Source organism: Pan paniscus, chromosome 5, assembly GCF_029289425.2.
Source record: "Pan paniscus chromosome 5, NHGRI_mPanPan1-v2.0_pri, whole genome shotgun sequence".
Lineage (NCBI taxonomy): Eukaryota > Metazoa > Chordata > Mammalia > Primates > Hominidae > Pan > Pan paniscus.
The window spans coordinates 21,211,020-21,233,878 of NC_073254.2; the positions used below are offsets into that span (position 1 = coordinate 21,211,020).

The 22,859-nt window shown below is 40.5% G+C and overlaps 1 protein-coding gene and 1 pseudogene across 1 annotated transcript in view; one reads left to right on the top strand and one right to left on the bottom strand.

The window, feature by feature from the left end:
* The window catches only part of LOC100984015 (snRNA-activating protein complex subunit 5-like), a 278,450-nt pseudogene that overhangs the window by 223,045 nt on the left and 32,546 nt on the right, over nucleotides 1-22,859 (bottom strand).
* LY86 (lymphocyte antigen 86) overlaps nucleotides 21,232-22,859 on the top strand; it is a 66,804-nt gene continuing 65,176 nt past the window's right edge. The window contains exon 1 of the mRNA XM_003806723.5: nucleotides 21,232-21,434. Within this exon, the coding sequence (XP_003806771.3) occupies nucleotides 21,299-21,434 (136 nt within the window). The 5' untranslated portion in view covers nucleotides 21,232-21,298. The remainder of the gene's footprint in view (nucleotides 21,435-22,859) is intronic.

Consider the following 22,859-nt stretch of genomic DNA (forward strand, 5'->3'; position numbering starts at 1 on the left):
CAACTAAAACAATTATAAACAAACCATCTTCTTTTTTCCCCTTTTTGTTAAGAGAATGAATTATTTTAAAAATAATTTCAACTTTGATTTTAGATTCAGGGGCTGCACGTGCAGGTTTGTGACATGGGTATATTGTGTGATGGTGAGGTTTGGGGTACAAATAACTCCACCACCCAGGGAGCATAGCACCCATGAGGTAGTTTTTCAGCCCTGTCCCTCTCCCCCTCTCCCCACTCTAGGAGTCCCCATGTCTATTGTTTTCATCTTCATGTCCATGGCACCCTGTGTTTAGCTCCCACTTACAAGTAAGAACATGTGGTATTCGGTTTTCGGCTCCAACTTGAAGATTTTTTAGAGATTAACTAGTATAGGAGAAAAGTTGGAAAGCCCTTGAATCTTATAATTACTGTATAAGGGAAACTCAGTAGACATTTGCCCAAATTTGACATTAATCCTGAAAATTTACCCATAACTAATTGGGGAACTAAAAATTCATTTGTTGTAAACTATCAGCAATAATAACAAATTTAATCAACAATGCTAGAGGGAAGACTTAATTATCATCCTAGCTTCTTTCTAGGAAAATATTACAAAACTTTCATCTGAAGAGAGGGAAGTCAAAAATGTCTAAGAGAAACAAGTACTTAGGAAAACTACACAGATAACTAGCTAAAATGCTTTTTCATGCATTTTTCAATGTTTGTGGTACTGGTCAGTGTTTTAAATTTAATAAATTTAATAATATTTAATGTTTTATTTCTTTTATTATTTTAAACATTGAATCAAAATATTCATTTGTATTTGAAATTTTATATTTTTTTTCCAAGGGGGCCCATCAATTATAAACGTGCTAGGCTCCACAAAACCTGGACTCACCCCTACCCTTCTGCAAGTAATTTTGAAATGAAGCTTCTATAAGCAAGACGGACTTAGGAAATGCTTTCTTCACTATTGCATTGCCAGTGCCTACCACAGTGCCTAATACACAGTAGGCGCTTAATAAAAACATGTTAAAGAATAAATGAACAGTAAAGCCTATGTTGCAATAGCAGTGAACAATTATCCAAGACAGGGCTACAAGCATCAGGGGAGGTCCCTGGGCGGGTCAGGGGAATACCTATCCTATTCTGTTCCTCCTCATTAACCTGGATTTATGGCCCCTCTGAAGCAATGCTAGGTTCTGAAGGTCTAAAGCTGTATATGCCAATCCCTCAAGGAGCTCTAAACCAGACAAGGACCCAGAACTTATACAAAACAGAGTGTGACCTCTGATAAATTCCAAGCCGTTCTGCTGGTGCAATGGAGGTAAGAGAAGACAGACCCTCCAGGGTGTAGTTGGGAAAAGTCCACGGAAAGTAGCTGTGAAGCAGAGGAAAGGCGAAGTAGTCAAGGAAGAGCTGCATGGACAAAGGTGGAGGTGGGAGCCCCATGACTTGCTTATAAAGGGAAGAGAAGGCAAATCTTTATCCTCCCTGTAAACAAGGAGGCCCAAGGAGCAAGGTGTGAAGACCAACTTTGGGAAAATTAACTCTGAAAGCCAATACCAGACCAAGGACTTTGACCGCCAACCTAAAAGTAGAAAAGAACATGCACAGGGTTCTGTGCATAGAAAGACCAGTGTGTCAGGTGCGGGTCAGAGCACTTTGTCCCCGTGACCCAGAGAAAGGCTTGGAAAGAGATTCCAGGCAGGACAGGACCAAAGGCTATTCCATAGCTCAGTCTCAAGGTTGCACAGGCCAGGGCTGGAGAGGCGGTAAGAATGCAAAGGAGGGATGGAGCTGAGAAATGATGCAATAAGGGAAGCGTTGGTTTGTGTGTGCATTTGTTTTTTACATGTACTGAATGCCTACTTTGCAACAGATGCTTTTTCATAGACTGCTTCGCTGGAAGCTCAGACATCCCTGGGAAAATAGAAGTCGTCATCCTCGTGCATTTAGAAGGATCGGGGGCTGTGTGCACAGACTCACCTCCCGGCACGAGATTCAAGCCAGAACTTCACAGACATATTCTTTTCTGGTTCCTCTTCTTTCCACACGCCACACTGAGGATGTGAGGAATGAGACGTAGAGTCAAGAACAGACTCAGAAAAAACAGCAGCATGGAAGCTAACGTTGAGTGGAACTTGAAGAGGTCTACCAGAGAGCAGGCTGGGGAGCAAGAGGAGGAATGGCCTGTTTTAAAGGGAATCTTTTGGAGGCAACAGTTTCTATTTGAACAGCTGGAGTACTGCCTCTTTCTCCTTGTTCACTTAGCCTGACAAGTATTTTGAGCCCTGGGACTTTGAAAGAATCACTCCCCAGCTGTCCCTGACATTTTAAAATCTGTTCCCAGTTCGAATTAAGTGGAGTCTTTAGTCTTAGATATGAAGGCTATTGCAAAAAGTTTGTAGAAAGCAGTTAATTTCCTCTCTTTTTCCTTGCTGCAGCTGACCTGGAAAAAAAAAATATTCAACACAAACAGGCTTTCCTTGTCTCTAAGGAGAGAAAGTCTAGCAGATATGATTCAGAGCCATCAAATTTGATGACCTCATATCTGCACTCCTAGAAAGGGTTCGGCTCTGCCATTCACCCCAAAGGGCTAAGCCACTGGCACACCTGAGGTTAAGCCAATAAAACACAGTAATTCCTTCATGTATGTGCCCTCCATTTTTGCCAACTGTCTCCAGCTTTGTCCTTGGAGAAAATTCAAACATTTAGGTATGGTCAGGGGAGATGTGCTTGTCCTGTTCAATAAAGGAGGAAATATTTATGTATGTCCACAATTTACATTTTAACAGACATGTTAATTTGTTTAAATATTTCCTGACATATCAGTTTTAACATGTTATATTAATCTGTCAAAGACAACTCACCACAGCAGAAAAACAGCTCCCTTTTGCAAAAATCAAAAAAGCTGATCACTTTCAAATTTTCTCTTGTCATGGAGTAAAAATTAAGGAAAACCAATAATGGTGATACTACACCAGGAGGCTGACTTTGAAGATCCTGCAGATATTTTTTAAGGTTTGAGAAAATGACATTAAAAATGAAAGAAACCTTTCAGAGGCCAAGGCAGGTAGATCACAAGGTCAAGAGAGCCAGACCATCCTGGCCAACATGGTGAAACCCCATCTCTACAAAAAATACAAAAATTAGCTGGGTGTGGTGGTGCACACTTGTAGTCCCAGCTACTCGGGAGGCTGAGGCAGGAGAGTCACTTGAACTGGGAGGCGGAGGTCGCAGTGAGCTGAGATCATGCCACTCTACTCCAGCCTGATGACAGAACAAGACTCCGTCTCAAAAAGCAAGCAAGCAAGCAAGAGAAGGAAGGAAGGAAGGAAGGAAGGAAGGAAGGAAGGAAGGAAGGAAGGAAGGAAGGAAGGAAGGAAGGAAGGAATCTCTACCTGCTCCAACTAATTCAACACCATTTTTAAATTTTCTTCGTAAATTGCACAAGTGCTGTATGGTTATTATTTCAAAAGATACAAATGTTATAGAAGTATGCTACTAGAGCACTCATGAATATTACAAGTAAAATTTTCAACATACAATGTATAGTATATATCTCAGGGATCATATAAAGAATCTAGACTGTGTTGTATACAATCTCTCAGGGCTCTCTGCCACTATAAAATGTCCCTGGTATCCTGGGCTCGGCTCCAAGTAGTTCTGAAATGCTTGCCCACAGATACATGAAACATTTTTACCAGACTCAGACAAAACAAACAAAAAATAATAATATAAATGTCAGTGTGAGGTTACGAACTGTCCTGATTCTGAAGAACACTCCTTTAGTTTAAGATTGTATCTTTCATCACCCTTTTTTGGTGTTAAACTATCCTTTCTTTTAAAACAATTATAGCAATAGTAGATGGAATTTCTTTTCTAATGGCATTTGTTACAAAATAAAGTTAGCAATCCTAGTTTAGCCTCATTTTTAGAAACCATTTTAACAATTTTTAAGTGTAAAATTTAGTGGCATTAAGTACCTTCACAGTGTTGGGCAACCATCTCCATCATTTCCAGAATTTTATTATCACTCCAAACAGAAACTCGGTAACCATTAAACAATAATTTCCCATTTTCCCCTCCCCCAAGTTCCTGGTAACCACCATCCTGTCTCTATGAATTTGTTTATTCTAAGTGCCTCATATAAGTAGAATCATACGATGTTTGTCCTTTTGTGTCTAGCTTGTTTCACTGAATGTAATGTTTTCAAGGTTCATCCATTTTGTAGTATATCATAATTTCACTCCTGCTTAAGGCTAAGTAATTTTCAATTGTATGTATATACCACATTTTGTTTATCCATTCATCTGTTGATAGATATTTGGCTTCTTTCTCACCTTTTGGCTACTGTGAATAACGTTATAAGCATCAGTGCACAAGTATCAGTTTAAGTCCTTGCTTTCAATTCATTTGGGTATACACCTAGCAGTGAAATGGCTGAATCATACGGTAATTCTATGTTTAACTTTTTGGGGGACCACCAAACTGTTCTCTACAATGGCTGCACCTTTTATATCTCTACCAGCATTTGAGAGAATTCACATCCATATCCTTGTCAACACTTGTTATTTTCCAGTTTTTTAAAATTAGCCATCCTAATGGATGTAAAGTAGTATCTCATCATAGCTTTAATCTACATCTCCCTAATGACTAATGATGCAGAGCATCTTTTCATGTGTTATAGGTCTTTCTACCTATTCACACTTTTGCCTGTTTTTGAGTTGGATTGTTTTGTTTTTGAGTTGTAAGGGTTTTTTTAAATATATTCTGGATATAAATCCCCTATGAAACATATGACTTGTAAATATTTTATCCCATTCTGTGAGTTTTCTCTTCACTTTGTTGATAGGGTCCTTTGATGCACAAAAGTTTTTAATTTTTATGAAGTCCAATTTGTCTATTTTTTTCTTTTCTTGCCTATGCTTTTGGTATCATTTCCAAGAAATCATTGCAAATGCAATGTCATGAAGATTTCTCCCTATGTTTTCTTCTAAGAGTTTTTATCATTTTAGACCTTAAATTTGGGTCTTCAATCCACTTTGAGTTAATTTTTGTATATGTATAAGGTAAGGGTCCAGCTTCATTCTTTTGCATATGAGTATCCAGTTTTCCCAGCATCATTTGCTTAAAAAAAATACAAAACAAAACAAAAACTATAACAACTGTCTTTCCCCATTGAGTGGTCTTAGCAGCACGCCTGTTGAAATTTACCATGTATTTGAGTGTTTATTTCTGGGTTCTCTCTTCTGTTTAATTGGTCTATATGTCTATCTTTATGCCAATAACACATATTTTGATTGTGGTAGCTTTGTTGTAATTTTTGAAATCAGGCAGTGTGAGTCATTCAACTTTTTCTTTTTCTCTTCAAGATCGTTTTGGATTTTGGGGGTCTCTTGAGATTTCATATAAGTTTTAGGATGAGTTCTCTATTTTTGCAAAATATGTCATTAGGATTTTGATAGGGATTGCACTGAATTTGTAGATTGCTTTTGGTAGTATTAACATCTTAACAATATTAAGTCTTTCAGTCCAAGAACACAGATGTCTTTCCATTTATTTATGTCTTCTTTAATTTTCTTCTGAAAATATTACGTACTTTTCAGTGTATAAGGCTTTTGTCTCCTTGGTTAAAGTTATTCCTAAGTATTGTATTATTTTTGATGCTGTTGTAAATGAAATTGATTTCTTAATTTCCTTTTTAGATTGTATGTTGCTAATGAATAGAAACACAGCTGGTATTTGTGCTTTTTTGTATTCTGTACCTTTATTAAGTTCATTAACAGTGTGTGCACATGTGTACGTGTGTGTGCGTGTGTATAATATTTACAGTTTTCTACATATAAGAATGTCATCTGCTAAGCAGGATCATTTTATTTCTTCCTTTCCAATTTGAATGGCTTTTACTATTTATATTGCCTAATTTCTCTGGCTAGAACTTCCAGTACTATGTTGAATAGAAATGGTAAAAGTGGAAATCCATGTCTTGTTTCTGGTGTTAGGAGGAAAGCTTTCAATCTTCCACAGTTAAGTGTGATGTTACTTGTGAGTTTCTCACATATTGACCAAAAGTTGTTTATTTTATTTAGTTGTGAAATCTGCCAGTTACCAGTATAGTGGCAAGATCAGCTTGGGAACCAGGCAAATTTAGGTTCAAATGAAATAATCTTCTAAGGTTTCTAGGGGCTTTTTGTCATGAGGAAGTAATGAGCATCAAACATACCCATCACCCTAAACAACTGTAAAACTGGATAAAATATACGAAGCAATTATTTTCAAGAATTGGACAACAGGCAGCATGGGGCTGTAATACTTGAAATAAGAGAAATACAAAGTGATGTCCTCAATTATTCTGACTTTCTGCCTGGCACAGGGAAGTAGAACCCAAAACACAGCAGCAGTCTAACTGGAGTGAGAAAAAGATTGGAGTTTGGGGATATTCAGATAACTGGATTTTCATGAGCCCTCTGGACTGTTTGGCTAAATACTAAGTTATACACTATGCAGGGCAAAATTCTGCAAAACCTCACAAAGAACAACTAAAGAAAGGCTGGGAACTGACAGAGATCCTGGAGGTTACTCATTATTGACAGACATTTGAATTTGATCAGCCAGAGTAAAGAGACTGTAGGAATTCAACTGAAACCCAAGAAAAGACACATCTCAGAGACAGAGCCCCTCTTAGCCCTATAGTGAGGATTATGCTAGGCCTACACTAACAAAGCCTAAACCAAATTTCAGCATAATCAACCTGAGCTGCCATGGGTTTACTACTCAAGATTTTTTGCTAACAAGACTATGTTAACAACATTCAATATTCTTTGAGGCAGGTGCACATAATTCAAACTCTTGACATAATTCAAACTCTCACAATGACCAGCATACAATGAAAACATTAGTAGACACTGTAAAGAAGCAGGAAAATGGAACCCATAATATATCAGTTAATAAAAACACAAAGACGTGTCTCACATTGAGTTTAGCTGACAAGGACTTTAAGACACCTAATATAAATATAATTAAGGACTTTAAGAAAAAGATAAACATAATGAATGGACAGATGAGTAGTCTCAGCAGAGAAATGGACATTATCAAAAGAAGCCACATGGAAATTTTGGAACTGAAAACATTATTTAAAATAAAAATTATATTTTAAATTTCAAATAGAAATTATCCAAACTGAAACACAGAGATAAATAAGATGAAAAAAGACAGAGCCTAAGTATTTGTGTGATGATATCAGTCTAACATACAAGTAATCAGAGTCCCAGAAAGAGAGGAGATAAATATAGCAAAAAAATAATTAAGGAAATAATAGCCTTAAATATTCCAAATTGTAAGTAATTCAACTCATAGCTCCAGGAGATTCAAAGAACCCCAAGTAGGATAAACACAGATGAAATCATAGCAAGACACATCACAGTCAAATTTCTGAAAACCAAAAATAAACAGGCAATTTTAAGAGCAATCAAAGAAAAAAGAAACACTAGATGCAGAGGAACAAAAGTAAAAATAATCCTTAACTTCTCATGAGATTTAAACCAGAATACAATAAAACAAAATATTTAAAGTTCTGGAAGAATAACTTATCAAAATTCTATATACAGTTAAAGAATTCTTCAAAAATAAAAAGTAAAAGAAAGACATTTTCAGGAAAATAAAAGCTGAGATAATTAATTACCAGCAGATCTACACTTCAGAAAACATTAAAAGAAGTTCTTCAGTTTGAAGGGAAATAACAATATATGGAAACTAGGATTCTCACAAAAGAATGAGGAGCACCAAAAATGGTAAACGTAGGTAAATATGAAATCATTTTTTTCCTCATTTTTTTTTAAAGGCAATTGATTGTGTTGAGTAGTATGCCATGCACCATGAGCATCTACGCAAGTTCTTGCAGCATGTGCCAGATTTCAAAGTTTATCTGTCTCCTGATAAGCAGCAATTTCTGTAGCTAATCCTGAAGGTGACTAAGTAGCAAGGTAATGACAGTGTAAATACTAGGAAACTACTCCCTTTCTAATGGTAGGAAGACTGGCCTGTTAGCTGCTTTCTGCAATTTTTACTGCTTGTTCAAAACATGCTAGGCACTAGACCCTGAGTTCCTTAGCTTCATCACAAAACCTCTGCTTGTGTAGTACCTATCTGGGCCCATCACATCGCCCATGTGGAACTTAGGGGAAAGAGGAGTCAATGCAAATACACAGATGCTCATGCTGCTCATTGTTCTTTGAATAATAAAGTCCTTTGACCCAGGAGTCTCATGTCTCTTGTCAACATCCCTCAAACAGCAACAGGGTACCTATTAGCTTGCAAGTGGGATGAAGTCTCTGAAACTTCACAGTTCTTAATAACTAGTTAAGAAAAAAAATAGTGACAATGTATTGGGAGATTTACAACATATATAGAAGTTAAATACATGCAATAGAATAAGAAATTGGAGTGGTTAAGTGGAAATGTATTATTGCAAGTTTCTTATATTATTGTATTATATTCTAATTATTCTAATATATCTTAACCCATTATAATATATAATTATTGTATTAATTATATTACATAATATATAATTATTGATAATTATATAATTACTAATTGAATTATGTTGTTATATATCTTATATTCTATTATTAATATACTATCTTGAGAGCAGTACTGTCCAATAGAAATATAATATAAACCACAAATACAAGCCACATATATATCTTTAAATTTTCTAGAAGCCACATTAAAAGCATAAAATAGAGGAAATTGTAGTATTATATTTAACCTAGGATCTTCAAAATATTATAACTTCAATATGTAATCAACATAAAAAATTACTAGTGAACTATTTATTTTACACGTTTTACATTAACCCTTCAAAAGCTAGTGTGTATGTTAAACCATCCACACATCTCAGTTCATTTCAGCCGTATTTCCCATGCTAACATACAAAGGGCTAGCCTACTGGACAACACACTAGAGCAACCACTAACATAAAACAAGAAGGTATAGTTAAACTGCTAGAGGAGATAAAATGGAATACCAAATTAACACTATATTAATCCAGGAGGAGGTGGGAATGAAAAAAAGCAAAGAGTAGATAGGACAAATAACACTTCTAGGCATGACAGATTAATCTGTTATTTTCTCCAGCTGGAATAGGGTACAGCCAAGGAAGCCGTGGCAGATGGAGTAATGCAAACAAAGACATTTAGTTACAACCCACTAATGGTAAGCTTTGTGAACATGGACAAAAAAACTAATCTTTCTTATCCTGCATTTATTCCTTTACCATAGAGCTTGTTTGCCTGCTAGTTTATTCACTTGGAGCAATAAAGTGTTATAGTTAAGAAAATGGATTTGGATATTAGCTCTGGATTTGAATCTTGGCTCTGTCATTTTCAGACCTTAGACAAATTACTTAATTGCCCTAAACTTCAGTTTCCTCATTTGTATAATGGGTATTATACAATACCTGCCTCAAATCCCTGTAAAATACAGTGCCTAGCATCTTGAAAGCTCTCAAAAAGGTAAGTTAGTTGTTTCTTTTTGTTATTGTTCAGTTAACTAACTCTTAAGACCATGAACTATAGTCTAGACACCATTCAAGACAGAAAGGATTCAAGGGTGTATGACAAAGACCTTTTTCTTAACAGAGAAGCCAGACATGTAATATCTGACTGCCTATTTAAATGGCTGTTATGAGTCAGAAATAAGAAAGCAGACAGAAGCACTAGGGTAAAAATATAAATGTTGCTATATAAGTGTCTGTATTATGATGTGTAATCTTTTTCCTTGGCAAAACACAGCAACCAAGCAGCCTGGAAAAATTATGGATATAGTTCTGATCCAGCCATTCTCTCCAAAAATTAGTAGGTTTTAGTCTACCAATGAGTGGGAAGTAAATTATTCTCATTTAAAGAGTAGTTTTCTACTTGTTCACCAAGAAGCTCCAATCTTCTGAATCATATTCAACACTGTTAGAAACTACTATTTTGTTGATATTTTCTTCACTAGCATTTTTTAAAGTATTGTGTTCATTCACATATATGTCCCAACCCCTAATTCTAATTTAGACTGAACTATTTCCTAATGAGGGCTACCAGGTGTGTGTGTGTTTAAGTCGTCTGTGTTTATTCTTAGGTCAGGAATTATTTTTATTTTTATTTACATGTTGTAAGCACTGTATACTTCATAGTTGGCATCATCCTCAGAGTAAACTTAAGTCTCTCCCTCTGTGTACATGTGTGTGTGTGTGTGTGTATATAAGCATATATACATGGGTGTGTATATATATATAAAACACTTTGATACATATTCAATCTATCTTGTTTTGTTTTCAAATCTGAAACATGGATTTAATAAGTTTCATTTTGCCGGTGAGTCTGTGACTTGCCAAAGTCATATAGTAGTCATTAGTGAGACCAGAATGTAGACACAGGTCTGTCTGTCCGACTCCACCCACCTCATGCAACCTCCTTTATATAGTGTCCTCTGCTGGTGGGTGCTTGGGAGAGAGCAATTGTTGAGCAATATTATTTTATATTTGTTCAAAATATAAGAAATTGATGGCCACACACGATGTTTCATGCTTGTGACCACAACACTTTTGGAGGCAGAAGTGGGAGGGTCACTTGGGCTCAGGAGTTCAAGACTACAGTGAGCCATAATCACACCACTACACTCCAGCCTGGGCAACAGAGTGACACTCATGTTTAAAAATAAAAAATTAAAAAACATATAAGGAATTGGTCACACAACCACAACTGCCTTTACCAAACATTCAGAAGCTTCTCCAGAAGACCACGTACTCCAAGTTGCAGCTAAAACTGCAGCAGCAGTCTACAACCATGTGTTTGCCTTGAAGAGTCGCAACTAAACAATGTACCTGAATTCACCTTTTCCCACATGACTTCCAAGTTAATCATCTATAAGTATAGACAAATCACCCAAGCAAATGCAATACCTTAGATCAAGACTTATTTTTCTTTTTATTTATGTATTATAAGCACTGTATATTTTATTAATAGCCGGCATTATCCACAGAGTAAACTTAAGTCTCAAACAAATCTCATTGTAGGATTTTCTTTACCTGCACCAGATCATAACAATGTCCAAGAATAAAAAGCACTGTGCAAAAAGGAGGTAACAATAAATGCTGGTTAAACTGAATTTTCATGAAGGTTTAAATTCAGCAATCTCTTACCTTTTGTTTCTTTCCTTTAAATTTGATTTTATAATAGAAAATAGGCAATAGCCTTGCACAGAAATTTACTAAGGAAGAAACACAAATGTCCAGTAATAATAATGTAAAAAAAAATTCAACTCTATCAGTGCTGAAAAAAAAACCCAAGTGAATATAAGGAGAACCAATGTTTATCTAACATTTATCTGACAATGTTTAACAAAAAATACTGTAAAATGATAATGCCTAGCGGCTGATGAGATGGTTAAATTTTTCAATGTATCTAGAAAACAACATAATAGCATGTATCAAACTCCTGAATAATCTCGTAACTCTTTCACGGAGCATTTCCCTTTCAGGTATTTACCAGATGGAAAAAATAATCATAGCTGCACAAAAATATAGCAATAAAGCAACTCTGTAGCATCATCTCCTACTAATTATTTTGTTATCAAATGTCTACATGTAAAGTGTTTAAATAAATTGTGGTCAACCCATACAGTAGAATACTGTGTAGTTATTAAAAGTCAAGTAATGGAAGAATTCTAAGTGACCAATGGAAGTACTATAATGTTATAGCATATACAGTTGGTACAGTATGATTGTGTGTGTGTGTGTGTGTGTGTGTGTATGTGTGTACTGGAAAGATATTTCACAAGATGTAAATAAAAGTGATTTCTAGGTATTGAGATTATGGGTGATTATTTTTCCTGTCTCTCCAGTTTCCCTGCCCCACAGAGGAGGGTTAGCTTGTATATCCCCCAAACCCTTCAATTAGAATATACTACTTTAAGAATGAGAAGCAAAAAAAGAGGAAAAAGGAACTGTGATCTACTTTCAGGGGAAGATGACACTCACACTCTGTTAACTTCCTGAGGGCCAGACCGCCTGGGAGGGAAGCCCCTCACCCCACCTTACTTTGCCCTGCCTGCCAAATCCAGAGGTCCAGTGGCCCAGCCAGAAAGACAAGTTTGTGGGGCTGTCCTCATCCTCTATATTTTGTCCATTTAGCCTAAAATAGCTTGCGAAATATATATTATGTGCTAGCCATGGGGCACACAATAGTGAGGGGGAGAGAGAGAACGGAAGAGAAGGAAGGAAGGATGGGAAGAAAGTGGGGAGGAAGAAAACTTCCCTGGCATATTATGCAGGAGTCTGACCTTCATCAAATGACTGACTCTGAGCCATGCTAGGCAGAGGCAGGGTCACAGGGCTATAGGAGCTGAGTTCAGTGGGAGCTCCCCAGCCCTGACAGAACATCTTTCTTCAGGAAGCAAGCACTGAGTTGAACTCTCAAGGAAGTGCAGGCAATGTGGTAAAAAAGGGGTAAGGAAGGGCAGTCCAGGATAGGCACTAGAGATGCCAGGGCAGGGGAGAGCAGGCAGCAAGGCTGGAGTGCCCACAGCCAGGGAGGCTGGATGGGAAGAGACCAAAGCATGTGAGGCCTCAAAGGTACGTGCAGGGGGCACTGAGAGGCTTTGGCAGGGCATCCCTTAGCAGATGTGCCTTCAGACAGGATAGCTCTGGGTGTAGACTGGAGAATGGATTTGGAAGGGGGCCATGGTGGATCCCAGGAGGCCATGAGAAGTCCCATCTAGGGCGGTGACACACACGTGGAATGAAATGATGTATTAGTCTGTTTTCATACTGCAATAAAGACCTACCTGAGACTGGGTAATTTATACAGGAAAAACGTTTAATGGATTTACAGTTACACATGGCTGGGGAGGCCTCACAATCATGGCAGAAGGCAAGGAGGAGCAAGTCATGTCTTACATGGATGGCAGCAGGCAAAGAGAGCTTGTGCATGGAAACTCCCCCTTATAAAACTGTATCTAAGTGAAACTTATTCACTATCACAAGAACAACATGGGAAAGACCTGCCCCCATGATTCAGTTACCTCCCACCACATGGGAAAATTTAAGATGAGATTTGAGTGGGGACACAGTCAAACCATATCAAGTGGAAATACTATTTTTCAGTGACTTTGATGGGGAGTTTCCAATCTTACACTTCCAAATGGTAACAAAGATTGAGTGCAGTGACTCACACCTGTAGTTCCAGCTACTTGGGAGGTTGAGCCAGGACAAGGGGGAGGATTGCTTAAAGCCAGGAGTTTGAGACCAACCTGGGCAAGACAGCAAGACGTTGTCTCTAGAAAATAAAACATTAGCCAGGTATGGTGGTGCATGCCTTTAGTGCCATACTCGGGAGGCTGAGGCGGGAGGATCAGTTGAGCCCAGGAGTTCAAGGCTGCAATGAACTATGATCACACCACTGCACTTTAGCCTGGGCAACAGAGCAAGACTTTATCTCTAAAACAAGCAAACAAATAACAACAAAAACAGTAACAAAAGAAAGCCCAGCTTTTTGGGCAAGAAGTGACAGCTCAGGACCAGGGACATTATAATACAAATTCCGGGTGAGCAGAGGCCACAGCCAATGAAGCACCATTTTGTCTGAAAAGCACAAAATGATTCCCCTTCCACCCTCTGAACACCTGCTTTGTTCATCAATAACCTTACAATTGCAGCCCACATATCCAAGCTTCAAAGTAAAAGCAGAGAGCTCAATTTGTGTCTATGAAGCAGCGTGCCGTGATGTCATCTGACCCTTTGTTTTCATCTGTGTGCAGTGGAGACAGGAAAGGCACCACTCATCAGACTCCTCCAGGAGCCATCTGCCAAGCCTCTCTCTTCTGAACTGAGTCCTGTTTTCCGTGGCTATTTTACATTTCTAATGAGAAGCTATTATGTATCACACATAGGTTCATCCATGTAGTCCCTCACTATGGAGGACCTGGCCCCAGCTGAGTCTGCACACTAGATGACAAAGAAGCTTTCAGCTTTAAGGCACCTCCAGATATCTAGTTTCCTCCAAAAATAAAAATAGTAATAAAACAGTTACCATTTATTATGATTGACTTTTTTATAGGTAAATTAACCTACATTAAGGGAATGTAACTTATGTGACCTACTGATACCACAGAGTAGAGACAAGATTCAGCCCAGGCCTACAAGACCACAAAGGCCATTCCCTTTGAGCCCCCTCCCCTCAGCCTTTCCCCTCTCCCTCCATCTGAGAGAGACAGAAGCTTGGGTCAGACCTGCTTCTTGAAGCTACGTGGTCCAAGTCCCATCAGTTTCCAAGCACTTGGGGATCACTGGTGGGATATCACTACAGTGGAAGATAAGCAAACCACTGGGCGTAGTAGGAAAGAGGCCGTTTTCTCAGAGGCCAAGAACTTAAGAAGGGAGTTTCACTGTCTGACCTCCAATGGCCCTACTATGTGTATGATCTTGGATGCATCACGCACTCTATGCCTCAGTTTCCTCATCAGGAGAACAAGAATCATCATACAACAGGCCCAGAATCCTTTCCCTGAAATCCTTCGGTACAGATGTGTTTTATAAATCAGAATTTCTTGACTTTAGAAAGGTAATAGAGTTCACATTTTATAACACTCCTAACGGAGTCTGGTACAGTACCCATTAACCACAAATCAATCACATTAATAGTATGCAGCAAAACAGTGAAATACACCCAGGTGAGATAAATTAAAACTATAAACAGTCTCATCAGTTTAGATGAGATTTTTCCACCAAAAGAACTACCTTTAAAAAAAAGAATTTCCTCCTCTGTAGACCTGGAAGACTTTGGAATTTATTTCAGAGTTGCAGAGCCAGGGGTTGGGCAGGGAGGTGGGGCAAAGAGTGGATGACAGAGCTGTGTTTACCTTGTAAGGCTGCTGTGAGGATGAAATGGATCAAAGAATACATGGAATGCACTTAGAAGAATGCCTGAGACATAACAGAAGTGCATTTCGGATATTCTTATTCATTCCAAAAAAGAAAAAACACAGGCTACTTCAAAGGCCATTATTTGTATGTCAAAATTACTGCTAGGATGTTTACTACTACAGGGAATTAGAAGACATCTTCAGAAGAATTCTGAACTAGAAAGACCTCATCAGACCTCTTCAGAAGAATTCTGGGTGGATCTGCCAGCCGCTGCCAGGAGAGAGCTCAACAAAATCCCTAAGAGTCTGATCCAGAGAACAATTATTTTATTCCAAATACCACCTGCCAGTCCAGCAAAACGGGATCTCCAATACTTCGGATTAAATGAGGCAAGTGCAAATCCCATAATGGCAGCCGGAAGTTTCTGGAATTAGCCAGAACTGGAGGGACACACTGAAGCCAGAGCCTGGGATCCTATCTACAACAGCGAATGAGGACCCCTTCTTCATAGCACGTAAAAGAACTCTTTGCATTCTTCATCCCATTTCTGGTTCCCTCCCCAGTGTTTTTCCTTCGGCTTACTGAAATCACTTCAATCTTATCAAGATGAGATCTTGAGAGCATTCTCAATTTGAGAAACAGAGTCGTAGCTACAAGTTGCTAATTTGTCCCATGCTGCAGAGGATTTTTATACAATGGTCGTCAGTCCTTTCACGCTAGAGCTCCCCTCTCTGCAGCTCAGAGCAATTTCTTTGACTTTAACCAGATGCTGCAATGTGTTGCTCTTTTCATCACTGGAAAATTGATCAGACTGATCTATAAGTGCTCACCTCTTTCCTGGCCCCGCATACGTGTTCCTCACACCAACAAAAACCATTTCTGTTTGTAGTTTGCCATAGTATATGTAGACTTATTTGAAAAGCAAGTACTTTGCATAGTATGTCCTCAGAATAATAAAATATTAATAATAATAACAAATGAGGTAACAAGGAAATGAGGAAAGGGTAGTGTCCAAGATAGGCCTACTACAGTTTGTCCATTGGAGCAAACAGGTATTGGTAACTCTAATGAGCTACCAGTCTGGAGCAAATTAAAGAAAAAAGGTTTATTGTATATACACAATAAACAGCCAGCTGAAAATATTTCAGAACACTTACTCCAATTTTCCTTGTGAAATCCAAGAAGCTTTTCAAAAAGCAGTCTCTTTTATTAAACAATTGTACTAAAAATATTGTCTGTCTTTTCCCACTAAAAGTTAATCTCCCTGAGAACAGGAACTTTGTTTTGCTGTATTCCTGGTGCTGGGAAATGTAAGCATTTTGGAGGTGCTTAATAAATATTTGTTGGATAAATGAGTGGGAGAACCTGAAGCAAGCAGACAGATGAATTTTCCCTGGTTGTGTAGAAAGCATACAGTTGGTTTCTATACATTTCTATCAAATACATATACAGATTATGTGACATCAAGAGCCCGAGACTTTGGGGGCATCTCACACTTTCTGTGCAGTGAGTCTTCCAGAAGTCTGAGAGATCGTGAGAAAGACTCTACTGAAAAGCTTAGTAGGCTGGCATCAATTCCACAAAATATGTGTATAGCCCATATAACATAGGGTTTGAAACTAACTAAAAAGTAAAACCTCAGCAGTCAGTCAAGGGGGCTGTGAAACAGTGTTACACAGGAAGTTGCATGGTTTCCTGACTTCTACACAGGAGGGGAGCAGTTTTCAGGTTGCACTCAATCTAGGACAGCAGTCCCCGACCTTTTTGGCACCAGAGACTAGTTTTGTTGAAGACAATTTTTCCATGGATAGGAGGGTGGGTAGTGGGTAGTTTCGGAATGATTCAAGTTCATTACATTTATTGTGCACTTTATTTCTATTATTACATTATAATATATAATTAAATAATTACACAACTCACCATAATACAGAATGAATGGGAGGACTGAGCTTGTTTTCCTGCAACTAGATGGTCCCATCTGGGGGTGATGGGGGACAGTGACAGATCATCAGGCATTGGATTCTCATAAGGAGTGTGCAACCTAGATCTCTCGCATGCACAGTTCACAATAGGGTTTGCTTTCTTATGAGACTCTAATGCCGCTGCTGATCTGACAGGAGGCAGAGCTCAGGCGGTAATGTGAGCAATGGGCAGCAGCTATAAATAGAGATGAAGCTTCGCTCACCTCCTGCTGTGCTGCCTGGTTCGTAAGAGGTCATGGACCAGTACTGGTCTGTGGCCCAGGGGTTAGGGACCCCCTGATCTAGAAGACAAAGGCAGGATGTGATCAAACCTGTCTCTTCCCACTGCAGTGTGGCAGAAACTCATAGACAGGCCACAGAGAAAAAACCAAAGTAGCAGTGCTATGCAAAGGGAAATTTTTGCCTAATATAATAAAGATCTGAGGGAAATTAGAGGAGAGCAGCCACAGTCGGATACAAATGATGAGGAAGGTACATTTGCCACTGGAGACAGAGTGCTACATCATCATTGTGTAGCATCAAAAGACTAGTTAGGACTGTCTGCCATCTACTGGCACATGTAATGTAGGTTACATTGGCCCAAACCCCCCTTCCCTGACCTTTTGTGGGTCACAGAGTGGAGAGGGCTGTCACATTGCACACTGCACAGGAAGCAATGCAGAATCTGTTCCTAAGGGACCTTTGCTTGTCCCACCTGCTGGCAGGCTGCTTCCCTCCACTCCACAGCAGCCAATCACCTGCTTATCCCTCCTCTCCCCTTCTCTCCTCCTCTCCTCTCCTCTCTCCCCTCCAGGCCTTTCTTTTTTCTCCCCTCACGCCCTGGAGTATTGTATTTTCTCTTGTGGCGCAGCTTCACCCTTACTTGCTTACATACATAGCTGGACTCCTGCCCCCAGAGTCTCACATTTGATTCTTTAAGTCTCTCCTCAAACAAACATTTTCTCCTTAAGAACGGCTTTAGGGATGGTCATCTTGATAAGAATATTTTTACTCTGCAAGAAAAGAAAGGCACCATCCCCAAGACGACCTCTATGAAAGGAAAGCAAGGGTGGGTGCAGTGGCTCACGTCTGTAATCCCAGCACTTTGGGAGGCTGAGGCGGGTGAATCACCTGAGGTCAGGAGTTCAAGACTAGCCTGGCCAACACGGCAAAACCCTGTCTCTACTAAAAATACAAAAATTAGCTGGACATGGTGGTACACGTCTATAATCCCAGCTACTTGGGAGGCTGAGGCAGGAGAATCACTTGAACCCGGGAGGCGGAGGTTGCAGTGAGCTGAAATCATGCCACTGCACTCCAGCCTGGGTGACAGAGTGAGACTTCGTCTCAAAAAAATAAAATAAAATTTTATATATATATATATGAAGGAGAGCAGTGTGAGACATGGAAGAAGAGGAGGATTGTCCAAAAAGTAGAAGAGAAATCTGAATGAGACCAGAGCACAGCTTCTTCAGCTACAGCTTGCTAAGCGATTAGAAGTCAGCATCAAAGCCTGACAGTATGTGTGTGTTTGGTTACCATTACCATAGACATAACCATATTTTAAATAACTACCATAAACCGATTCTAATTTTATTCTATAATTAGGGAATAGGACATTCTCAAAGAACACTTTGGCTGTCTTTATAAAGGTTCTAGTTAAAGAACTCTTCAAGACATCATTATGGGTTGATTTCTGAACTAGATGGGCCATAACTAATGATTTCAATCAAATCCCATTTTCAGTAGGCAGAACTAGTAAGTAGAATTCCTTAGAGAATGTGGCTTACTCTTAATCCTATATGGGTATGTTATATATGTGTTATATAAAATGCCATCTGTCATAAAACAAAACATTTTATTAAGAAGATTTTTTTAAATTGTACATTCTGCAAATGATCAAATTCTGTAAGCTAAACCAGAGGTCCTCAGAATGTGGCCCCAGATCAACAACACTGGCATCACCTGGGAACATGTTAGAAACACAGGTTCTCAGGCCTCACCAGACACACAGGAGCAGAAACTCTGGGGTGGGGTCCAGCAATCTGCATGTTAACAAGCCCCCCAGCTGATGCTGATGCCCTGAAGACCACTCTAGCCTGAAAACCAATGTCCTAGGGTCACCATGATCACAAGGTTCCTGATTGGTCCATTTGGAATATTTCTAAATGCTAGTGTGATCCCTGAATTAAGATTCCTTTCATTTCCAGGTCTTTTGATTCTCAAGAATCTGTACCCCTGTCTTCAGATGACACTGTTTCTGCAATAAAGCCAATGTTTGTGTCCCTGCCCAAACTCATATATTGAGATCCTAAGCCTCAAGGTGATGGTATTAGGAGGAAGGGCCTTTGGGAGGTGATTAGGTCATAAGAATGGAGCTCTCATACATGGGATTAGTGCCTTTTTAAAAGAGGCCTAAGAGAAACCCCTTGCCCCTTCCACCATGTGAGGGCACAGCCAGAAGGCACCATTTGTGAACCAGAGGCCCCTCACCAGACACCGAATCTTCTAGCACCTTAATCTCCGACTTTGGACCTCCACCCTCCAAAATGGTGAGAAATAAATGCTTGTCATTTAAGCCACCCAGTCTAAGGTATTTCTGTTATGGCAGCCGGAACATACTAAGACCATTTCCCTGCCACAGCTGCCCACAGCTCTCTGCTGGGTTTTCTGCTCCCTGCCCTGCACTCCTGGCTGCACTCCTGGACTCCTCCTCCAGTGTCAATCATGACGCACTTTGCAGGGAAGGAAGTTCTCACCCTCAATTGCTCTCCTCACTCACATGTTCAGAGCTCTCTTTACAACTGCTGGAGCACTCACATATCCCAAGGGAAAGCTTCTGTGTTCCATCCTGGACCTTCTAGGGGCTACCACGCTTCCCCCAGGGCCGCCGCTCTCACCATGAGCTTCAGACTCTCATCTCCCGAGATCTTGCTCACAGCGCAGCTGCCTTCCACTCACACAGGCCAGAGGGGCTACCTTGTCTCTTCTTAGAGCAACTTCCCACCACTCCCTTGGGGCTCAACCTTCGCTTTGTGTTCTGTAAAAGCCAGCAGTTCTCAAACTTGAGACTGCATCAGGCACACCTGGAGGGCTTGTGAAAATCCAGAATGGTGAGTCCCGCCCCCCAGAGTTTCTGATTTAATAGGCCTTGTGAGTAGCCCAGAATTTGCATCTCTAACAAGCCTCCAGTGGAAGCTGAGGCTGTCATCTTCCCAGGCCGCACTTTGAGAACTGCTGTTGAAAGCCATCATCACTGAACTTCTTTGCAGAGGTACCTAAAAATAATCAATCCAGAACTGTTCCTTCTCCAAATGACCACTCTCTGATGTCTATCAAGAAATCCAAATTATTTACCAATTAATTTATTGGTAATTAAGTTCCACCTATTTCAAAAAAAGTTTTGAGCTAACTCTAATTTTTGCTTAGCCATCAGCAGAGATAGTAAATTTACCTAGTGCATTCAGAAAAATGCTGTTCCTCCCAGGGAAAATAGTGTTTTCTGTTGCTCCTGAAATCTGCTGACCTTGGCACTGACTCTGGTCCTCTTACATTAAGGTGAAGCTGGGGCGGGGTTGGGGAATCAAGACTGAGAAACCTTGCTGTCCTGCAGCAGAATAGAGATACATGGAAGAAGGAAGACAGAATCTTGGCTTTGAAGAGAAGTGAGATGTGATGTCAATGATCCCACTAACACCAAAACCATCAAACCAGCCTCCTTAAGGGTGGCCCCACCTCCCCACCCTTCCTACTTTTTCTACCAAGCCAAACCCAGAAATAGAACACGGCTCACTTCTCAGGGCTATTGCCTCGCCTCATCTCCAGAGACCACATCTGCAGCTCCCAAAACAAGGTCTGTTCTGCAGCTGGACAATTCACTGCTAAAATCCCAAACCTAAGAGCAGAGCCAAAGCCAGAGGAGAGGAAAGTGACAATAGAGCCAAAGCCTCATTCCAGATTCCAAATGTCATTCTGTAGCCCTCGTGCTATCAACTGCTGCTTGCTGGCTGCAGCCAGGTCCCTGGTCCATACACAGCCTGCATCAAGAGCCTGCAGAGACTCGGGGGCTGGAGATGGGAAACAGATGGTGGCCTGCGCTTTGTCTTTCCCAAGTTTACAACCTCACCTGGGGATGGAGGCTGTTCTGAGGGGCCCCAAGAGGTAAGTTCACGCATCACTACTGACCCTCTCCCTGTAAAAGCAGAAAGTCAACACGCATCCTACCCCAGACCAGACCAGCCACACCTGTAGATTCAAGGTCCTGGGGGAACAGTATTCAAATGCCTCTGCTCTCAGCCTTTTACTTCTGACTGTGGTTCCCATCGAGTCTAAAATTTGAGAAGTGAAACTGAACATCCCACCGCCTTGGTGAGGGGAGAGGAAGAAATTTTACAGGCTTTTTATTGGCCGGTTATTTTTCTGTGTGTCCCATACAGGCCCCCATCATGAAGGGTTTCACAGCCACTCTCTTCCTCTGGACTCTGATTTTTCCCAGCTGCAGTGGAGGCGGCGGTGGGAAAGCCTGGCCCACACACGTGGTCTGTAGCGACAGCGGCTTGGAAGTGCTCTACCAGAGTTGCGGTAAGCCCCTGCAGTACACCCATGTGTTTATGGGGAAAGCAAGGCCCACAGATGTGAGCCGCTAGTGCTCAGTTGGAGTTGGGGTGGGTGAGGGGAGAGGGGAGAGGGGACCAGCAGCTGAACACTTTCTCCACCTGCAGCAGGTCTGGGAGGGCCACTGGGAGCCTTTGGGAGAAGGAGGGGTGGGGCCAGGACTGGGAGCGGAAGAGAGAATGGCAGAGCAACAAAGAGTACAAGAAAGAGAAATTGAATCTAAATATAGCCATTTACTAACACCACAGAACCCAAAAAAGAACAAAATCATCAGTGAGTCTACCAAATCATCAAACCTCACCAGTTGAAAATTAGGAAAAGAAGCTTCCAGTAGGCCCTTCCCCAACACTGTACACCTGGGCTACCTTTCCATCTGATGTACTTTGCAAGTGAAGTGAAAAGATCACTTCTGCCCAAAGAGAAGATTCCTGTCCCTCTCTGGACACTTTCAGAGCTTTCACTGCAGCAGTAGCTCTCATGAATTCAGCAAGCACTTCGCATGCAGCTATCAATGCCAGGGTTTCTCAGTGCTAGAGATAATAAAAGTGCATATGCCAGGCCTGTCACCCCAGCGGGCCAACCCAATATACCAACAGATAAATTGCAATTCAGTGAAGAGAATGCAGTGAACTGTGGTAAGAAGTGTCAGAACCAACCAATCGGGCTGTGTCTTAGTCAGCTAGGGCTGCCATAACAAAGTACCACAGGCTGGGGACTTAAATAACAGAGATTTATTTCCTCACAGCTCTGGAAGCTGGGCTGGTTTCTCCTGAGACCTCTCTTCTTTGCTTCTAGGTGGCATCTTCTCCCTGTCTCCTCATGTGCTCTTCCCTCTGTGTACATCTGTGTCCTCATCTGTTCTTCTTAAAAGGACACAATCATATCAGATTAGGGCCCACCTTCATGGCCTCACTTTAGCTTAATCAGCTCTTTAAAGACCCTATCTCCAGCAGGGCATGGTGGCTCACACCTGTAATCCCAGCACTTTGGGAGGCTGAGGAGGGTGAACCACTTGAGGTCAGGCATTCAAGACCAGCCTGACCAACATGGCGAAACCCTGTTTCTACTAAAAATATAAAATTAGCTGGGCATGGTGGCACGCACCTGTAATCCCAGCTACTTGGGAGGCTGAGGCAGAATTGCTTGAACCCAGGAGGTGGAGGTTGCAGTGAGCCAAGATCGTGCCATTGTACTCCAGCCTGGGCAAGAGAAGCGAAACTCTGTCTTAAAAAAAAAAAAAAAAAAAAAAAAAAAAAGACCCTATCTCCACATACAGTCACATTCTAAGATACCATAGTCCCCCCAGTCTGCTAGGAATACGTTCCAAGACTCCCAGTGGATGCCTGAAATCATAGATCGTTTTGAACCCTGCATATACTATGGTTTTTGGAC